General features: G+C 47.9%; 1 protein-coding gene across 1 annotated transcript in view; it reads right to left on the reverse strand.

Moving 5' to 3' along the window:
- Nucleotides 1–677: 677 nt before the first annotated feature.
- Nucleotides 678–16529, reverse strand: part of ppm1f (protein phosphatase, Mg2+/Mn2+ dependent, 1F) — a 118244-nt gene continuing 102392 nt past the window's right edge. The window contains 4 exon segments of the mRNA XM_038793186.1: nucleotides 678–1761; nucleotides 1763–1875; nucleotides 8563–8656; nucleotides 10293–10436. Coding sequence (XP_038649114.1) covers nucleotides 1528–1761; nucleotides 1763–1875; nucleotides 8563–8656; nucleotides 10293–10436 — 585 coding nt within the window. The 3' untranslated portion in view covers nucleotides 678–1527.

Genomic DNA, 16529 nt, shown 5'->3' on the forward strand with positions numbered 1-16529 from the left:
AGTGGGGTCTCCCGACTTTTATAGGTCACGCTGTGCTGTAGCGAGCCGCTTTTCGGGCGCTGCATGGCCGTAGGATTGCGCCCATAATTTACCATTACTTAACTTAGCAGTTATTAAATACTGAAATAAATCCTAATATTTCTGAAACAAACAAAACAATTCCAGTTACTAAAACCACAATACATTCATCCATCCAAACTCTTTGTCACAAGCAATAAAATGAAATCTCCAAACAGCACCAAATCAAAGACCTATAGCTAGGTTTTGTGATTGTTTGACACTTATTTTTCTCTCTGGATAAGAGAAGGGAATTAAGTCATGTTACACTGTGCAGTACATGTAACAGTACTGTAGCTGCGTAGAGAGATAAGGCACTAAACGGTTAACCTGCACTCACACTGTGCTGATAAAGCAGGACAAATCATTAAATAGTTTGTCCTGCGTACAAGGAACTGAATAAGGCACTAAATAGTCAGCCTGCTTTTTCTGCTGGAGGCAAATCAGTATACAAAGGTGCTTGAAAACTTGACATATTTAAGAAAATAATTAATTAGCATATGCAAGCATGCAATTTTACCCAGATAAACCTAGTTAACATGGTGGCATGGGAGCAGCTTACCAATGGACTAACCCACTGACCATTCAGTCCCATCTATGTTTTTTTTCTGATTATTGAATTTTCTTCTGGGCCAGTTTAGAATGCTTTAAAATGCGTACAATAGTTAATATGGCTATTTTATTTACTTATTAAAAATATCCTACAAAACCGGCACCTAATTAGACTGGCATAGATTAACTGATGTCAGCTCGGAATAGCTCGATTTCAGAGTTTTCAGGCAGATGAAATGACCTGCTCCTGAAACTCTCACCAGATTTTGTTCAGGAGAAAAGTGTGCATCAGAACTGCTTGTGGATCAGCTGCAGTTTTGAACACAATTTTGTCAATTGGGAGGATGCGAAGGCAAATTTTCAACCTCTAGACACAGAATATATCTGAGGCAAACAAAGTACTACCTTGTATACTACTGCCCATTCTACAGAACAAAGAACCCAGGTTAGGGAATATTTATTCCCCATTTCAAAATAGAAAGATGTAGCAATGTCATACAAATCCATTGATGCTACTTAATTCTCGGAGTTGGCCCTTTGAACTTGGGATTTCAGCAAATGTGTACAATCATAATAGACGTTAATAACTCCTGAGCCACCCTTTTTGCACCCTTGGTTACTGATCATTGCCACTCTTTTCATTAAAGCTTATGCAGGAGACTGGATTTATGTAGACTGGTCTGGCAAATGCAGGCATAAACTTGCCAAAGCAGTGTCATCATTTTACTGTGAGCTGGCATTTGAACATCAAATCCCACCCTTCCCAGTTCTTTGGCATCACTCATTAAAGCATTAAACCCTGAAAGTAACACTGTCACCCGGATCTCCAATTAGGGACAGGATCCAGCGTGTCTGACCCCTGCCTGGTTGTCTTTATTTACTGTTGAGATGGTGAATTGTGGTGGGGAGGTTTCAGAGTCAGCCTCTGGCTTGAGGGCACCCACTGCTTTGGTCAGTGCTCTCAATGCCCACGTGCAAGTTGCTAACTTTCAGAATGTCCTGTGGGTCCCGTAAAAAGACCACCACCACAGTGATGTTGTCACTAGAGCCACCTTCTTTTGCAGCTGCTACAAGTGTCTCTGCAACTGTACTCCCATTACCCGTGTTTTCTTGCAAGTGTTCTAATACAATGTCCACAACCTGGGAAGGTTTCGACTCCATCAAAGAAGCCATCGCAGGCTAAAACAATGTAGTCCTCTGTGCCATCTAGTTGGAACGAGGCACTATCTGCATCCCCCGAAATGTAAGGCTTTTGGTCAATGTCCCCTAAAAGAATGAACAAAAATCAGCTTGATAACAGCAAACAAAAGGCAATATGCCAGGACTTGGTACATGCAGAATGTCAATTAACACCAATTCACCTTTGGCATTGTTTTGTCAACCCAGAAAGATTAACTTTTTTCTTATTAGTTATTGAAACCTACTGATGAGAACCCAGACACCAAGTTCCGGAAGAGGGAGTCAGCAAATAAAAATACACATCGTGATGCACAATGGCCTCCTTTTGCATTGTAGGGATTCAATGTGGAATGGGAAACGGAAAGAAGATATAACATCTATGATCTATGTATGGAACCCATGTGAATGTGAAGCATGACATTTGTAAGGAACGTAAGAGGGGGTTTTACCCTCCCATATGTGACCCAAATTCTTGTGACAGAAAGGACAGGAGGATTCTTGCATTTGGTTTGTACTATATGAACTGAACAAACATTTACAAAAACAATGCCAGTAACTGGATAATAAACGATATCAAATTATTTTGAATGGTTTCAAATCAGTGCTAGAACTAGGAGTCAAATCACATTATTCACTACTGTCAGCATCAAACATTCTCGATCAGTTACAGCATAACCAGATGGAGAAGGGAGGCATTGACAATAATGCATCATAACCCCAAGCTCAACAGTGATTCCTAATGTATTAGTGTAAGTTTTCTATTCCAATGCTAGTCATTCTTGTGTCTTTGCTCAGATAAGAGTTTTTTTGCAATGGGAACTTGCACTAGACAACCCCACCATTACGGATTTGTCCTGCTGCTCATCAGGCATCCAATGTCCGAGCAGAATTTGCTATAGCTTAGTATTAAAAGACAAAATCTTTTGGTCTCCACAAGGGGCGGCACGGTGGCGCAGTGGTTAGCCCTGCTGCCTCATGGCCATGGGTTCGATACCAGTCCCGGGTTACTGTCTGTGTGGAGTTTGCGCATTCTCCCCGTTTCTGCGTGGGTTTCACCCCCACAACCCAAAGATGTGTAGGTTAGGTGGATCGGCCATGCTAAATTGCTCCTTAATCGGAAAACAAATAATTGGGTACTCTAAATTTAAAAAAAATCTTTGGTCTCCACCACAAACTGTGTCACCAACTCAATTCCTCTCCCGGTCACTGTCTGAGGCTGAACCAGGTCATTTGCAAACCTGGTGTCCTTTCTGACCCCATGATGAGCATATGGCCCAATATCCCCCAATCACCAAGACCCCCTACTTTCACCTCTCTTTTCCACTATCTCAACTCATCTGCTGATGAAACTCCAGCCAAGCCTTTGCTACCCCTACACTTAACTATTCTTGTGCTCTCCTTGCTGGCCCCTCACTTCGCACCCGTTGTAAAGTTAAAGTCATATTCTAACTTTGTACTAGGTTCTAAAATCTAATTACTTTAGTGCTCACTGAACTACATTGGTTTTCAACTCCAGTTTGCCTCACTTTTAAAATTCTTATCCAATTTTCAAATCCTCCATGGCCTCACCCCATCTCAATCTCCGAGATTTCTGCACTCTTTCAATTTTGGCCTCTTGGCTATTGTTCATTTTAACAGCTCCAAAATTAGCTGCCCTGCCTCCAACTGCCTCGATTCCAAGCTGTGGAATTCCCAACCTAAACCCCTCTTATCTCTCTTTTGTTCTTAAAAGGTAATTAGAAAAGTGAATACATATTCGGTGATAGCCATATCCGACCATGCTCTGCATTTGGTGGACCTGGAGCTGGGGGAGGGGAAGGATCAGCGCCCGCTATGGAGGTTAGATGTGGGGCTTCTGGCAGAGGAGGAAGTGTGTGGCCAGGTCCGTCGGGGTATAGAGGGGTATTTGGAAGCCAATGACAACGGGGAGGTGCAAGTTGGGGTGGTTTGGGAAGCGCTGAAGGCAGTAGTTAGAGGGGAGCTTATATCCATTCGGGCGTACAGGGAGAGGGAGGTGAGGATCGAGAGGGTGAGGCTGGTGGAGGAAATGGTAAGGGTGGATAGAAGGTATGCGGATATCCCGGAGGAGGGGCTTTTGAGGAAGCGGCACAGTCTCCAAGCGGAGTTCGATATACTGACCACCCGGAAGGCGGAGGCGCAGTGGAGGAGGGCGCAGGGGGCGGTATATGAGTATGGGGAGAAGGCAAGTCGGATGCTGGCCCACCAGCTCGGGAAGCGGGAGGCGGCGAGAGAGAGATAGGGGGAGTCACAGATGCAGGAGGGAACTTGGTGCGGGGTGGCAGGGACATCAATGGGGTGTTCAGATCCTTTTATGAGGGGCTGTACCAGGCGGTGCCCCCTAGGGAGGCAGGCAGAATGGACTACTTTCTGGATGGGCTGGAGTTCCCAAGAGTAGAGGATGAGCGGGTGGAGGGTCTGGGGGCCCCAATCGAGATGGAGGAGCTGATGGAGGCGCTGGGGAGCATGCAGACAGGGAAAGCTCCGGGACCTGACGGGTTCCCGGTGGAATTTTACAAGAAGTTTTCAGATCTGCTGGGCCCGCTGCTTGTAAGGACCCTGAACGAGGCGAGGAGGGGGGGCTCTGCCCCTGACGATGTCCAGGGCAATCCTCTCTTTGATCCTGAAGCGGGACAAGGACCCCTCCAGTGTGGGTCCTATAGGCCGATCTCGCTCCTTAATGTGGATGCAAAGTTGTTGGCAAAGGTACTGTCCAGAAGGGTGAAAGATGTGGTCCCGATGGTTATCCATGAGGACCAAACGGGGTTTGTGAAGGGGAGGCAGCTGAATGTCAACGTATGGCGGCTTCTTAATGTTCTGATGATGGCGCCGGTGGCTGGGAAGGCGGAAATAGTAGCATCGATGGATGCGGAGAAAGCTTTTGACAGGGTGGAGTGGAGTTACCTGTGGGAAGTGCTGAGGAGGTTTGGGTTTGGTGAGGGATTCATCAGCTGAGTGAGGTTGCTGTACAGCTCCCCGGTGGCGAGTGTGGTGACGAACGGGAGGAGGTCAGAGGACTTCCGGCTTTCCCGGGGGACAAGGCAGGGGTGCCCTTGTCTCCCCTGCTCTTCGTGTTGGCGATTGAGCCCTTGGCCATGGCGCTGAGGGATTCGAAGAACTGGAGGGGGATTGTGCGGGAGGGGGGGGGGAGGAGCACCGGTTGTCGTTCTAAGCAGACGATTTACTGTTGTAAGTCGCAGATCCGGCTGGGGGGATGCTAGAGGTGTTGAAGATACTTGGGGAGTTTGGGGACTTTTCGGGCTACAAGCTCAATGTGGGGAAAAGTGAGCTGTTTGTGTTGCACCTGGGGGATCAGGAGAGGGAGATAGGGGAGCTCCCGTTGAAGAGGGCGGGGAGGAGCTTTAGATATCTTGGGGTCCAGATAGCTAGGAACTGGGGAGCCCTGCACAGGCTGCCACTTTCGTTGGCGGGCAGGGTCCAGTCGGTTAAAATGGCGGTGCTCCCGAGATTTTTCTTTCTTTTCCAGTGCCTCCCCATATTGATTCCGAAGGCTTTTTTCAAAAGGGTGAATAAGAGTATTCTGGGGTTTGTGTGGGCTCGGAAGGCCCCGAGAGTAAGGAGGGTATTCCTGGAGCGAAGAAGGGAGGCAGGCGGTTTGGCGCTGCCCAACCTGTGTGGGTATTACTGGGCTGCGAATGTGGCAATGATCAGCAGGTGGGTGATAGAGGGGGAGGGTGCTGCATGGAAGAGGCTGGAGGTGGCGTCCTGTGTGGGTACGAGTTTGGGGGCATTGGTGACGGCCCCGCTTCCGCTCCCCCGGCAAGATATTCCACGAGTCCGGTGGTGGTGGCGTCCCTCAAAATTTGGGGGCAGTGGAGGCGGCACAGGGGGGAAGTGAAGGCCTCAGTGTGGGCCCCGATACGGGGCAATCGCCGGTTTGCACCGGGGAGAATGGATGGTGGGTTTGGGAGTTGGCATAGGGCAGGCATCAGGCGGATGGGGGACCTTTTCCTCGATGGGAAGTTTGTGACTTTAGAGGAGTTGGAGGGGAAGTGGGGCCTCCCCTCTGGGAATGCTTTCAGGTATATGCAGATTAGGGCGTTTGTTAAACGGCAGGTGGCGGAGTTCCCGCTGCTGCCGCCTGGGGGGGTGCAGGATAGGGTGCTCTTGGGGACGTGGGTCGATGAGGGGAGGATCTCGGCGATTTATCAGATGATACAGGAAGAGGAGGAGGCCTCGGAACTAGGGGAAGAGATTGACGATGGGGCGTGGGCGGATGCCCTGGGGAGGGTGAACTCGTCCTCTTCTTGCGCACAGCTCAGCTTTATTCAGCTGAAGGTGCTGCATAAGGCACACATGACTGGGGTCAGGATGAGCCGGTTCTTTGGGGGGGAAGGGGGGGAGGACAGGTCCTGGAGGTGTTCCGGAGGCCCGGCGAACCACACCCACATGTTCTGGGCATGTCTGGCGTTGGAGGGGTTTTGGAAGAGGGTGGCGGGGACTTTGTCCAAGGTGGTCGGTTCCAGGGTGGAGCCGGGCTGAGGGCTCGCGGTCTTTGGGGTAGCATCGGAACCGGGAGTGCAGGAGGCGAGAGAGGCCGGTACACTGGCCTTTGCGTCTCTAGTAGCCCGGCATAGGATTCTCTTACAGTGGAGGGACGTGAAGCCTCCGAGCCCTGAATCAATGACATGGCCGGGTTCATCAGGCTGGAAAAGATTAAGTTTACCCTGAGGGGGTTGGTACAAGGGTTCTTCCGGCGGTGGCAACCTTTTCTCGATTTCCTGGCGGAGAGTGGTCAGTCTCAGCAGCAACCCGGGGGGGCGCGTTCGGGATTTGTTAAGGGGGTTTGTTTTTGCGATGGTGTGTTTGCTATTTTTTTTTTCTTGCATTGTTATTAGTTATTAATTTATTACTTTGTATTGGGGGATTTCTGTTTCTGTTTAGTTCTACACCTTGTTTACTTTAACTGTTGGGAGAAAATTTGTTGTTGAAAAATTAGAATAAAAATTATTTTAAAAACAAGAAAAGTGAATAGAATATTATAATTTATTACAAGGGGAATTGAATACAAACATAGGCAGTTATGCTTAATTTGTCCAGGGTTCTAGTAAGATTACATTTGGCGTACTGTTTACAATTTTGATCACCTTATTTAAAGAAAGATGTAAATACATTGGAAACAGTTTAGTGAAGGTTTACCAGACTAATACCTAGAATGGCTGGGTTACCTTATAGGGAAAGGTTGGACAGGTTAGTCTTGTATCTGCTGAAGTTTCGAAGAGGAAGAGGCGACTTGATTGAAACATAGAAGGTCCTGAGGGACCTTGTTAAGGTGGCTGTGGAAAGGAGGTTTCCTCTTGTGGGAGAATCTAGAACTTAGGTTACTGGGGCGGCATGTGGCGCAGTGGTTAGCACTGGGACTGCGGCGCTGAGGACCCGGATTCGAATCCCGGCCCTGGGTCACTGTCCATGTGGAGTTTGCACATTCTCCCCATGTCTGCGTGGGTTTCACCCCCACAACCCAAAAGATGTGCTGGTTAGGTGGATTGGCCACGGTAAATTGCCTCTTAATTGGAAAAGAAAAATAATTGCCTACTCTAAATTTAAGGAAAAAAAAGAACTAGGGTTACTGTTTAACATAGGGAGTCACCCATTTAAGACAGAGATGAAGAGTATTTTTTCTCTCCGAGATTGAGTCTTTAGAACTCTATTCCTGAAAAGGTGATAGGAGCAGTCTTTTATTATTTTAAGGTGGAGGTGAATAGATTCTTTGAAAGCAAGGGGGGTGGGGTCATAGGTTATTAGCAATAGGAGGGATATGGATTTGAGGTTACTATCTCATCAGCCATGATCTTGTTAGATGGCAGAGCAGGCTCGAGGGGCTGAATGGCTCACTCCTGCTCTTTGTCCGTAAAGTAACTCCTTAATATCTAATGTTCCTTCATATCAAATGCTCCTATGAAGCACCTTGGGATGTTTAATGATGCTCAGGGTGCTATATAAACGCAAATATCCTATTGCACATGAAACACAGTTGGGAAACCTGGAACTCAGGTCTCCCAGAGTTGGAAGTGAGAGGCATTCCCCTCAGCATTGCGAGCAGGATTCAAAATCTGAACGTAGACATGAAAGGACAGTATGCAACCTAGTTCTGCTTAGAAATTAGTGTTAGGATTTGAATAAAATGCAATAATTTGACACAGCAAATCTTCAACTTCACTTCAGCAATTAAAAAAAAATTTTTTTTTAGAGTACCCAATTATTTTTCCCAATTAAGGGGCAATTTAGTGTGGCCAATCCACCTAACTTGCACATCTTTGGTTTGTGGGGGTGAAACCCATGCAGACATGGGGAGAATGCGCAAACTCCACACGGACAGTGACCCAGGGCCGGGATTCGAACCCGGGTCCTCAGCGCCGTAGGCAGCAATGCTAACCACTGTGCCACCGTGCTGCCCCTTCAGCAATTTTATGACAGCTAACATTTCGGCTCATAAATGTTCTTTCTTATCATATTCCCAAGAATTCATTCCAGCATTAGTGAAGAACAAAAGGTTAAAGCTCATTAAAGAAAGAGATCATCCAAAAGATGATGAATATAAACTTTTTATTATTGGATGTTGTGATTTCTGTTTTCTTTTTACAGATTGTAAAAGATTTGGAATATAAAATGGGAATATGGAGCTAGAGTACAATCAGTATTTCATTTGCGTATCCCATTCACTGTTTGATATCCTAAGGTGACTAGTTGCTAGATTCAGCATGTCCCCCATTGAAAGGTCAGGCATATACTCACCAATCGCCCTAGAGACTGCAAGAGTTCCATTTACACGCCAACATCCCAGAAATACAACACATCCACCAAGATCTTCAATCCTCTCTTTCTCTTTCTAAAATAGAATAATTCAGGTACGGATAACCAACAATTTATTCAAAGCAAAAGTTAATGAAGTGCAGTTTAAAAATTCTCAGGGCAGAATAATGTGGTTTCAATATAGTTGCTGATTGCACCATAGATACTGTGAGGCCTGGATAGAGTGGACGTGGAGAGGATGTTTCCACTTGCAGAAAAACTAGAACCAGAGGACACCATCTCAGGGATGATCATTTAAAACAGAGATGAGGAGGAATTTCTTCAGCCAGAGGGTAGTGAATCTGTGAAACTCTTTGCCGCAGAAGGCTGTGGAGGCCAAATCACGGTGTGTCTTTCAGACAGAGATAGATAGGTTCTTGATTAATAAGCGGATCAGGGGTTATGGGGAGAAGGCAAGAGAATGGGGATGATAAAAATATCAGCCATGATTGAGTGGTGGAGCAGACTTGATGGGCCGAATGGCCTAATTCTGCTCCTATGTCTTATAGTCTTATATAGGCTGTGCACATCTACAGAATCACTTGAAAGAAAAATGTAGAACAAGGTCCAACTAACCAAATCAACCAACCAGTAAATTTATGCAGATTATTGGAGACCTAGACTGATGCAGCAGATTTAACTTTGCAAATAGGGGAACACTAACATTTATTGTTTTATGCAGAAGACTCAAAACTTATCAAACGCTTCAGAAATTGTAAAGAGCCAAACTGAACCCTGGGAAAAAGGAGTTTCTTCATACCCATGCGAGGTCTTTTTCCTGTAAGAGTACATCTAAGTCTCTCTGATTCAAGGCTACAGCTGCTTTCGAATTGCACTGATGCCACAGGATCTTGACACACAGCAACAATAACCAAATAAATTTCTGGATTTTAGGGCAATTTGAGATGGGCAATAAACACTGAATATGCCAGTGACAACTATATCCAAGAATTACATTTTAAAAAGTTATTGGAAAGACCCAATTAAAAAAAGTCCCTTTCTGCTGGACTTAGTGAATCCAGTGAGACTCTGGCATTGCTGCAAGCTGCACAAACCTTTTGCATCAGAATCTGATGGCACTAGAGTAGCGTTTCAGCACCATAGAACATAGAACAGTACAGCACAGAACAGGCCCTTCGGCCCTCGATGTTGTGCCGAGCCATGATCACCCTACTCAAACCCACATATCCACCCTATACCCCCAACAACCCCCCCCCCTTAACCTTACTTTTTTAGGACACTACGGGCAATTTAGCATGGCCAATCCACCTAACCCGCACATCTTTGGACTGTGGGAGGAAACCGGAGCACCCGGAGGAAACCCACGCACACACGGGGAGGACGTGCAGACTCCGCACAGACAGTGACCCAGCCGGGAATCGAACCTGGGACCCTGGAGCTGTGAAGCATATCTGTGACCAGTTTGCAAATTAACCTATCTAGTTAAAAACTACATTATGAATGCTAAATATGTCATGCTGCTAATGGTGTTTTATAATGCTCATACATTTGACTAGCTGAACACATTATTGCCCAATTTTCACTTTGCTAATAACCTAGATGTACATTTATATTCCTGGCCAACTGTAGTTTCATTTGCACAGTCTGAAGTCATGATTTAGCTGAACTGCCTCTTCTCTTTTAAAAAAACCTACAATTGATGGTTCACTCACTTCATTCTCAGGTTTGTGTGGGTCCATAAGGGTCACAACCTGGCCCTGTCGCACCATCATCACCTGCGAGTCCCCAAGCCAGGCCACATGCAGTGAATCGTCAACAATCAAGGCTGCCACACCAGTGGTACCACTCCGTAACTTCTGCAACACAGATGATAACTCAGTTAGAAGCATCTATTCCATGAGAAATACAGGTTTAGCCCCCTCCTCCATCTAACCTAGCTCTTATTGAGCTGCACCTGCCCTGCTTCCAACAGAAACTAGTCTGGGCGCAATTTGCGAGCTGCATCGCGCCAGACGTGAAAAAGAGCTGGCTGGTTAGATAGTGGGAGATGCCGAAATCGGGAACCACGGTGAGTCGCGATCGGTTTCCAATCAAACCAGCCTGCTCCAGTTGGCGAGATCCGGATCCCATCTTGGCATGGCGAGAAACCAATAATCACCAATTAAGAACCAATCTCCATCCCATTAATGGGTAGAACCCTCTATCAAATGGCCTCCCGAGCGTGCCGTCATGCGGACGCCGTTCAGTACACCTATTAAAAAATTGAAGCTAGCTCAATGACTGCTGTGGGGATCCGAGGAGGTGAGTAGCCATCTTTGAAATCTGGCAATTATCCCAGAGGCACCAGGGCTGCTGTCCACTATTCGGGGGGGGGGGGGGGGGGGGGGGTGCATATAGCCTATATTGGCAGAGACACAATTGCAAGATAATTACAGATTGGAATGTGACAAATGGTGGGAATGCAAATTCTTCACATTCCAATCTGTTAATATCTTGTGATTCTGCCAATATATGCTGTGTTTGTGAACTTGCCTCAAATTCACCTGATGAAGGAGCAGTACACCAAAAGCTTGTGATTTCAAATAAACCTGTTGGACTTTAACCTGGTATTGTGAGACTTCTTACTGTGCTCACCCCAGTCCAGCGCCAGCATCTCCACATGATGAGAGATGGCAGGGAATGCGAGGGTGGGGGATACTTGGAGGATCCGAGATACCGGGGTGGCAGCTATAACTGATCATCAGTCTCACACCCTCTCCAATTCCTTACAGATATTATATTATAGACGATATCTTGGACCCCGCGGAAACTGCCCTCACGGTGGTGTTGGCAGGCCAGGTGGCCAGACACCGGAGAAGTCTGCACTATGAGTGCTGCTTCGGCTGAGTGAGAGTGCATTTGGAGTGGGTGGAAACAGGGAGTTAGGTGAAACTGGCAGCTGAGACTACAAAGGAGAGACTCACTGGCAAGTCTCTGGGGAGCAGAGTGGGGGGGAGGAGTTCCAGACGCTGGTGACTCCGGGGAACAGAGTGGGAGAGAGGAGTTCCAGACGCCGGTGACTCCGGGGAACAGAGCGGGAGAGAGGAGTTCCAGACGCCGGTGACTCCGGGGAACAGAGCGGGAGAGAGGAATTCCAGACGCCGGTGACTCCGGGGAACAGAGTGGGAGAGAGGAGTTCCAGACGCCGGTGACTCCGGGGAACAGAGTGGGAGAGAGGAGTTCCAGACGCCGGTGACTCCGGGGAACAGAGCGGGAGAGAGGAATTCCAGACGCTGGTGACTCCGGGTAACAGAGCGGGAGAGAGGAGTTCCAGACGGCGGTGACTCCGGGGAACAGAGTGGGAGAGAGGAGCTCCAGACGCCGGTGACTCCGGGGAACAGAGTGGGAGAGAGGAGTTCCAGACGCCGGTGACTCCGGGTAACAGAGTGGGAGAGAGGAGTTCCAGACGCCGGTGACTCCGGGGAACAGAGAGGGAGAGAGGAGTTCCAGACGCCGGTGACTCCGGGGAACAGAGCGGGAGAGAGGAGTTCCAGACGCCGGTGACTCCGGGGAACAGAGTGGGAGAGAGGAGTTCCGGACGCCGGTGACTCTGGGGAACAGAGCGGGAGAGAGGAGTTCCAGACGCCGGTGACTCAGGGGAACAGAGTGGGAGAGAGGAGTTCCAGACGCCGGTGACTCCGGGGAACAGAGTGGGAGAGAGGAGTTCCAGATGCCGGTGACTCCGGGGAACAGAGCGGGAGAGAGGAGTTCCAGACGCCGGTGACTCCGGGGAACAGAGTGGGAGAGAGGAGTTCCAGACGCCGGTGACTCCGGGGAACAGAGTGGGAGAGAGGAGTTCCAGACGCCGGTGACTCCGGGGAACAGAGAGGGAGAGAGGAGTTCCAGACGCCGGTGACTCCGGGGAACAGAGCGGGAGAGAGGAGTTCCAGACGCCGGTGACTCCGGGGAACAGAGTGGGAGAGAGGAGTTCCGGACGCCGGTGACTCTGGGGAACAGAGCGGGAGAGAGGAGTTCCAGACGCCGGTGACTCAGGGGAACAGAGTGGGAGAGAGGAGTTCCAGACGCCGGTGACTCCGGGGAACAGAGTGGGAGAGAGGAGTTCCAGACGCCGGTGACTCCGGGGAACAGAGTGGGAGAGAGGAGTTCCAGACGCCGGTGACTCCGGGGAACAGAGTGGGAGAGAGGAGTTCCAGACGCCGGTGACTCCGGGGAACAGAGTGAGAGAGAGGAGTTCCAGACGCCAGTGACTCCGGGGAACAGAGTGGGAGAGAGGAGTTCCAGACACCAATGAGTAAACAGAGTAACTGGCCTGAGGTTTAAAAAAAAAAAAATCGAAAAAAGTGACATCACTGGAAAGCGGTGACTTGATTGGCTGGTAGGAAATCTAATAATAATAATCTTTGTCACAAGTCGGCTTACATTATCATAGAATTTACAGTGCGAAGGAGACTCTTCGGCCCATCGAGTCTGTACCGGCTCTTGGAAAAAGCACCCGACCCAAGCCCACACCTCCACTCTATCCCCATAACCCAGTAACCCCACCCAATACTAAGGGCAATTTATCATGGCCAATCCACCTAATCTGCACACCTTTGGACTGTGGGATGAAACCGGAGCAGCCGCAGGAAACCCATGCAGACATGGGGAGAACGTGCAAGCTCCGCACAGACAGTGACCCAAGCCGGGAATCGAACCTGGGACCCTGGCACTGTGAAGCCTGCACTCAACTTAAAAGTAAACAATGTAAGGCTAATTAAATCTAATTAATTACATACTAAATCATAAGTAGAGGGTTCTCTAAACCAAAGGCAGGTAAAAAAAACAAATTAATTGATTGCCTAATCTTTTGTAAAAAGGGAGTAAATAAGGGCCTCGTCATGTGGTAGATCATCAAAGCTTCAGTTGTCCCTGGTGGCCATGTGTGCAGAAAGTGTGTCCAACTGCAGCTACTGACTAACCACATTTCAGAACTGGAGCCGAGGGTGGATTCACTGTTTGGCATCTGCGATGCTGAGCAGGTCGTGGATAGAACATTCAGTGAGGTGGTCACAGCGCAGGTGAGGATTGAACAGGCAGAGAGGGCAAGCATGACCACCAGGAAGAATAGAGTTAGGCAGGAGTCGCCTGTGGCCTTCCTCCTTTCTAACAGATATACCATTTTGGATACTGTTGGGGGGCAGGGGGGAATGACTGTACAGAGAAAAAGTGTAGCAACCAACTTAATAGCACCATGCGTGGATCTGCTGCACAAGAGGGGAGGGGGAAGAATGGCAGAGCTAATGTGATCGGGGATTCAATTGTTAGGGGAACAGATAGGCGCTATTGTGGTGGTCAACGTGACTCTAGGATGGTGTGTTGCCTCCCTGGTCCAGGGTCCGGGATATCACTGAACGACTGTAGGGCATTCTCAAGGGGGAGGGTGAAAAGACAGAGGTTGTGGTGCATGTTGGTACCAATGACATAGGTTCGAAAGAGGGATGAGGTCTTGCATCAGGAATTCAGGGAGCTAGGCAGTAGACTAAAAAGCAGGACCTTTCGGGTTGTAATCTCTGGATTACTCCCAGTGCCACATGCTAGCGAGTATAGAAATAGGAGAATAGCACAGATTAATGCATGGCTTAAGAGTTGGTGCAGGAGGGAGGGTTTTAGATTCCTGGACCAGTGGGTCTGCTTCTGTGGAAGGTGGGACCTGTACAAGCGGGACGGTCTACATCTGAACCAGAGCAGGACTAATATCCTTGCTAGTGGGTTTGCTAGTGCTGTTGGGAGGAGTTTAAACTAATTTGGTAGGGGGAGGGGACACAAGCTATTAGCAGAATAGGGACGCAGTGTATCACAGAAAAGCAATCAAGTCAGAGGGAATACAGTGGTCTTAAGTTTCAGGAGAGTGAGACAAGGCTGAATGGCCTCTACTTTAATGCCTGGAGTATTACAGGCAAAACGGATGAGTTAAGGGCGAGGGTTGACACATAGAATGATATAGTAATCATCACGAAGACATGGTTGAGGGAGGGGTAGATTTGGCAGCTTAACATCCCAGGATACAGAATCTTCAGGAGGGTCAGGGGAGGGGGCAAAAGAGCAATGTATTATTAGTTAAGGAGTCAATTACTGCAGTAAGGCCATGGGGGAGGTGCCAGAACAGGAGAATCACTAATGTGGTCCCACTATTTAAGAAAGATACTGAAAACAGGCTGAGAAGATCACATTGGCCAGGAACAGAAATTGCCTCATGAAACCCTGGCTGGAATCGATACTGCCCATCTGCAAAAGCACTCAAGTCAAAGCATAAACCTGTTATAGCGATATGGACTTTGATTACTCACACCAAGCCTCTGAATATGTAACAAACTTCCAGACACAGGTGATCAACTTTGCAGCAGGACGAAGAATAGACTGTTGTACCTCCTTAATGAGCTGATGGCTGGTCAGACAAAGGGAATTTCAGAGGACAATGGGTCTTGATTGAACCACCGTGGATAAACAGGAGTATCCTGTCTTTCCCATTAACCAGTTGGGGTCTGGCTTGGACAATGACCAGTGATGGGCGTATACCTATGACTCAATCCAAGCTTCCCAGTATAGGAAAGCAGCAACGAACAGATCTTGAGCGATAACCTGGGAGTTGCCCAGGCATAACCATTGCAAGAAGAAAGGGCCCTTGGTTTTGAACCCAGAGAAGACATCAACATCGAGTGATGGTAGCCTGGTCAGCCTTCTTTACTAAGTACGGTTAAAACCCAAAGCTCAGCTGTGAATCTGAGTCATATTTTCTTGAGTAATAGAATTGTGAATAAAATTGCGTTAAACTGTGAACCTGTTTTGTCCTTAGTTATTCTCGCAAATAAGGGCACCTGAGTAAGTAAACTGGTCAAACGGATCAGAGGTTTTAAAGGTACAACAGGCTATAGGGATGAACCAGGGAACTACAGGCCAGTAAGTCTCATGTCAGTGGTGGGAAAACTAATGGAGACAATTCTGAAGGAGAGAATCTATCTCCACTTGGAGAGGCAAGATTTGATCAGGAATAGTCAGCATAGCTTTGTCAGAGGGAGGTCAAGTCTAACAAATTTGATAAGAATTTTTTGAGCACGTGACTAAGTGTGTCGATGAGGGTAGTGCAGTTGATGCAGTTTACATGAATTTCAGCAAAGCATTTGACAAGGTCCCACATGGGACACTTATAAAAAAGCAAATGCACATGGGATACAGGGGAACTTGATATAGTGGATTCAAAGTTAGCTGAGCTGAAGGAAACAGAGGGTGATGACGGACAGCTGCTTTAGTGACTGGGAGCCAGCGTGCACTGGCATACCACAGGGATCTGTGCTGGGTCCCCTAGTATTTGTCATTTATATAAATGACTTAGATGACCATGTGGGGTGTAGGATCAGTGAGGGGTAGGATCAGTAAATTTGCAGATGACACAAAGATAGGTCGGGTGGTTACAGTGAGGCTGAGAGTCTTGAGTTACAGGAAGATATAGAAATGAACCCCCTCCAAAGTCAGGACTTTCCAGTGTGCTGCCATTTATTGAATATTTCCTTATCAAATTACTCCTTCCAAAGTGTAACACCTTTGGGATGGCCAAATGGGCAGAAAAATGGCAGATGGAATTTAATGCTGAAAAGTGCGAGGTGTTACACTTTGGAAGCAGCAATTTGACAAGGAAATACTCAATGAATGGTACCACACTGGAAAGTCCTGACTTTGGAGGGGGGTCATTTCTCACAAGATCATGATAGGTTAGTGGTCAGATTTCAATGGTATGTCAAACCATGATGACTGGGACTGCCTTTACTTCCACTTTCGCACTTGGTGAAACAAAATCTTCCTTTGCTTGTGCCAATGAGTTTTGGATCACACCTTGCCTGGTGCTTCCTCCCAACGTTGCTGCCATGGGTGGCAGCAGGGTGGATGGAAAGGGGAAGAGCAGCAAATGAACCAAT

The sequence above is a fragment of the Scyliorhinus canicula genome, chromosome 1 (assembly GCF_902713615.1).
Source record: "Scyliorhinus canicula chromosome 1, sScyCan1.1, whole genome shotgun sequence".
In the NCBI taxonomy this organism is placed as follows: Eukaryota; Metazoa; Chordata; class Chondrichthyes; order Carcharhiniformes; family Scyliorhinidae; genus Scyliorhinus; species Scyliorhinus canicula.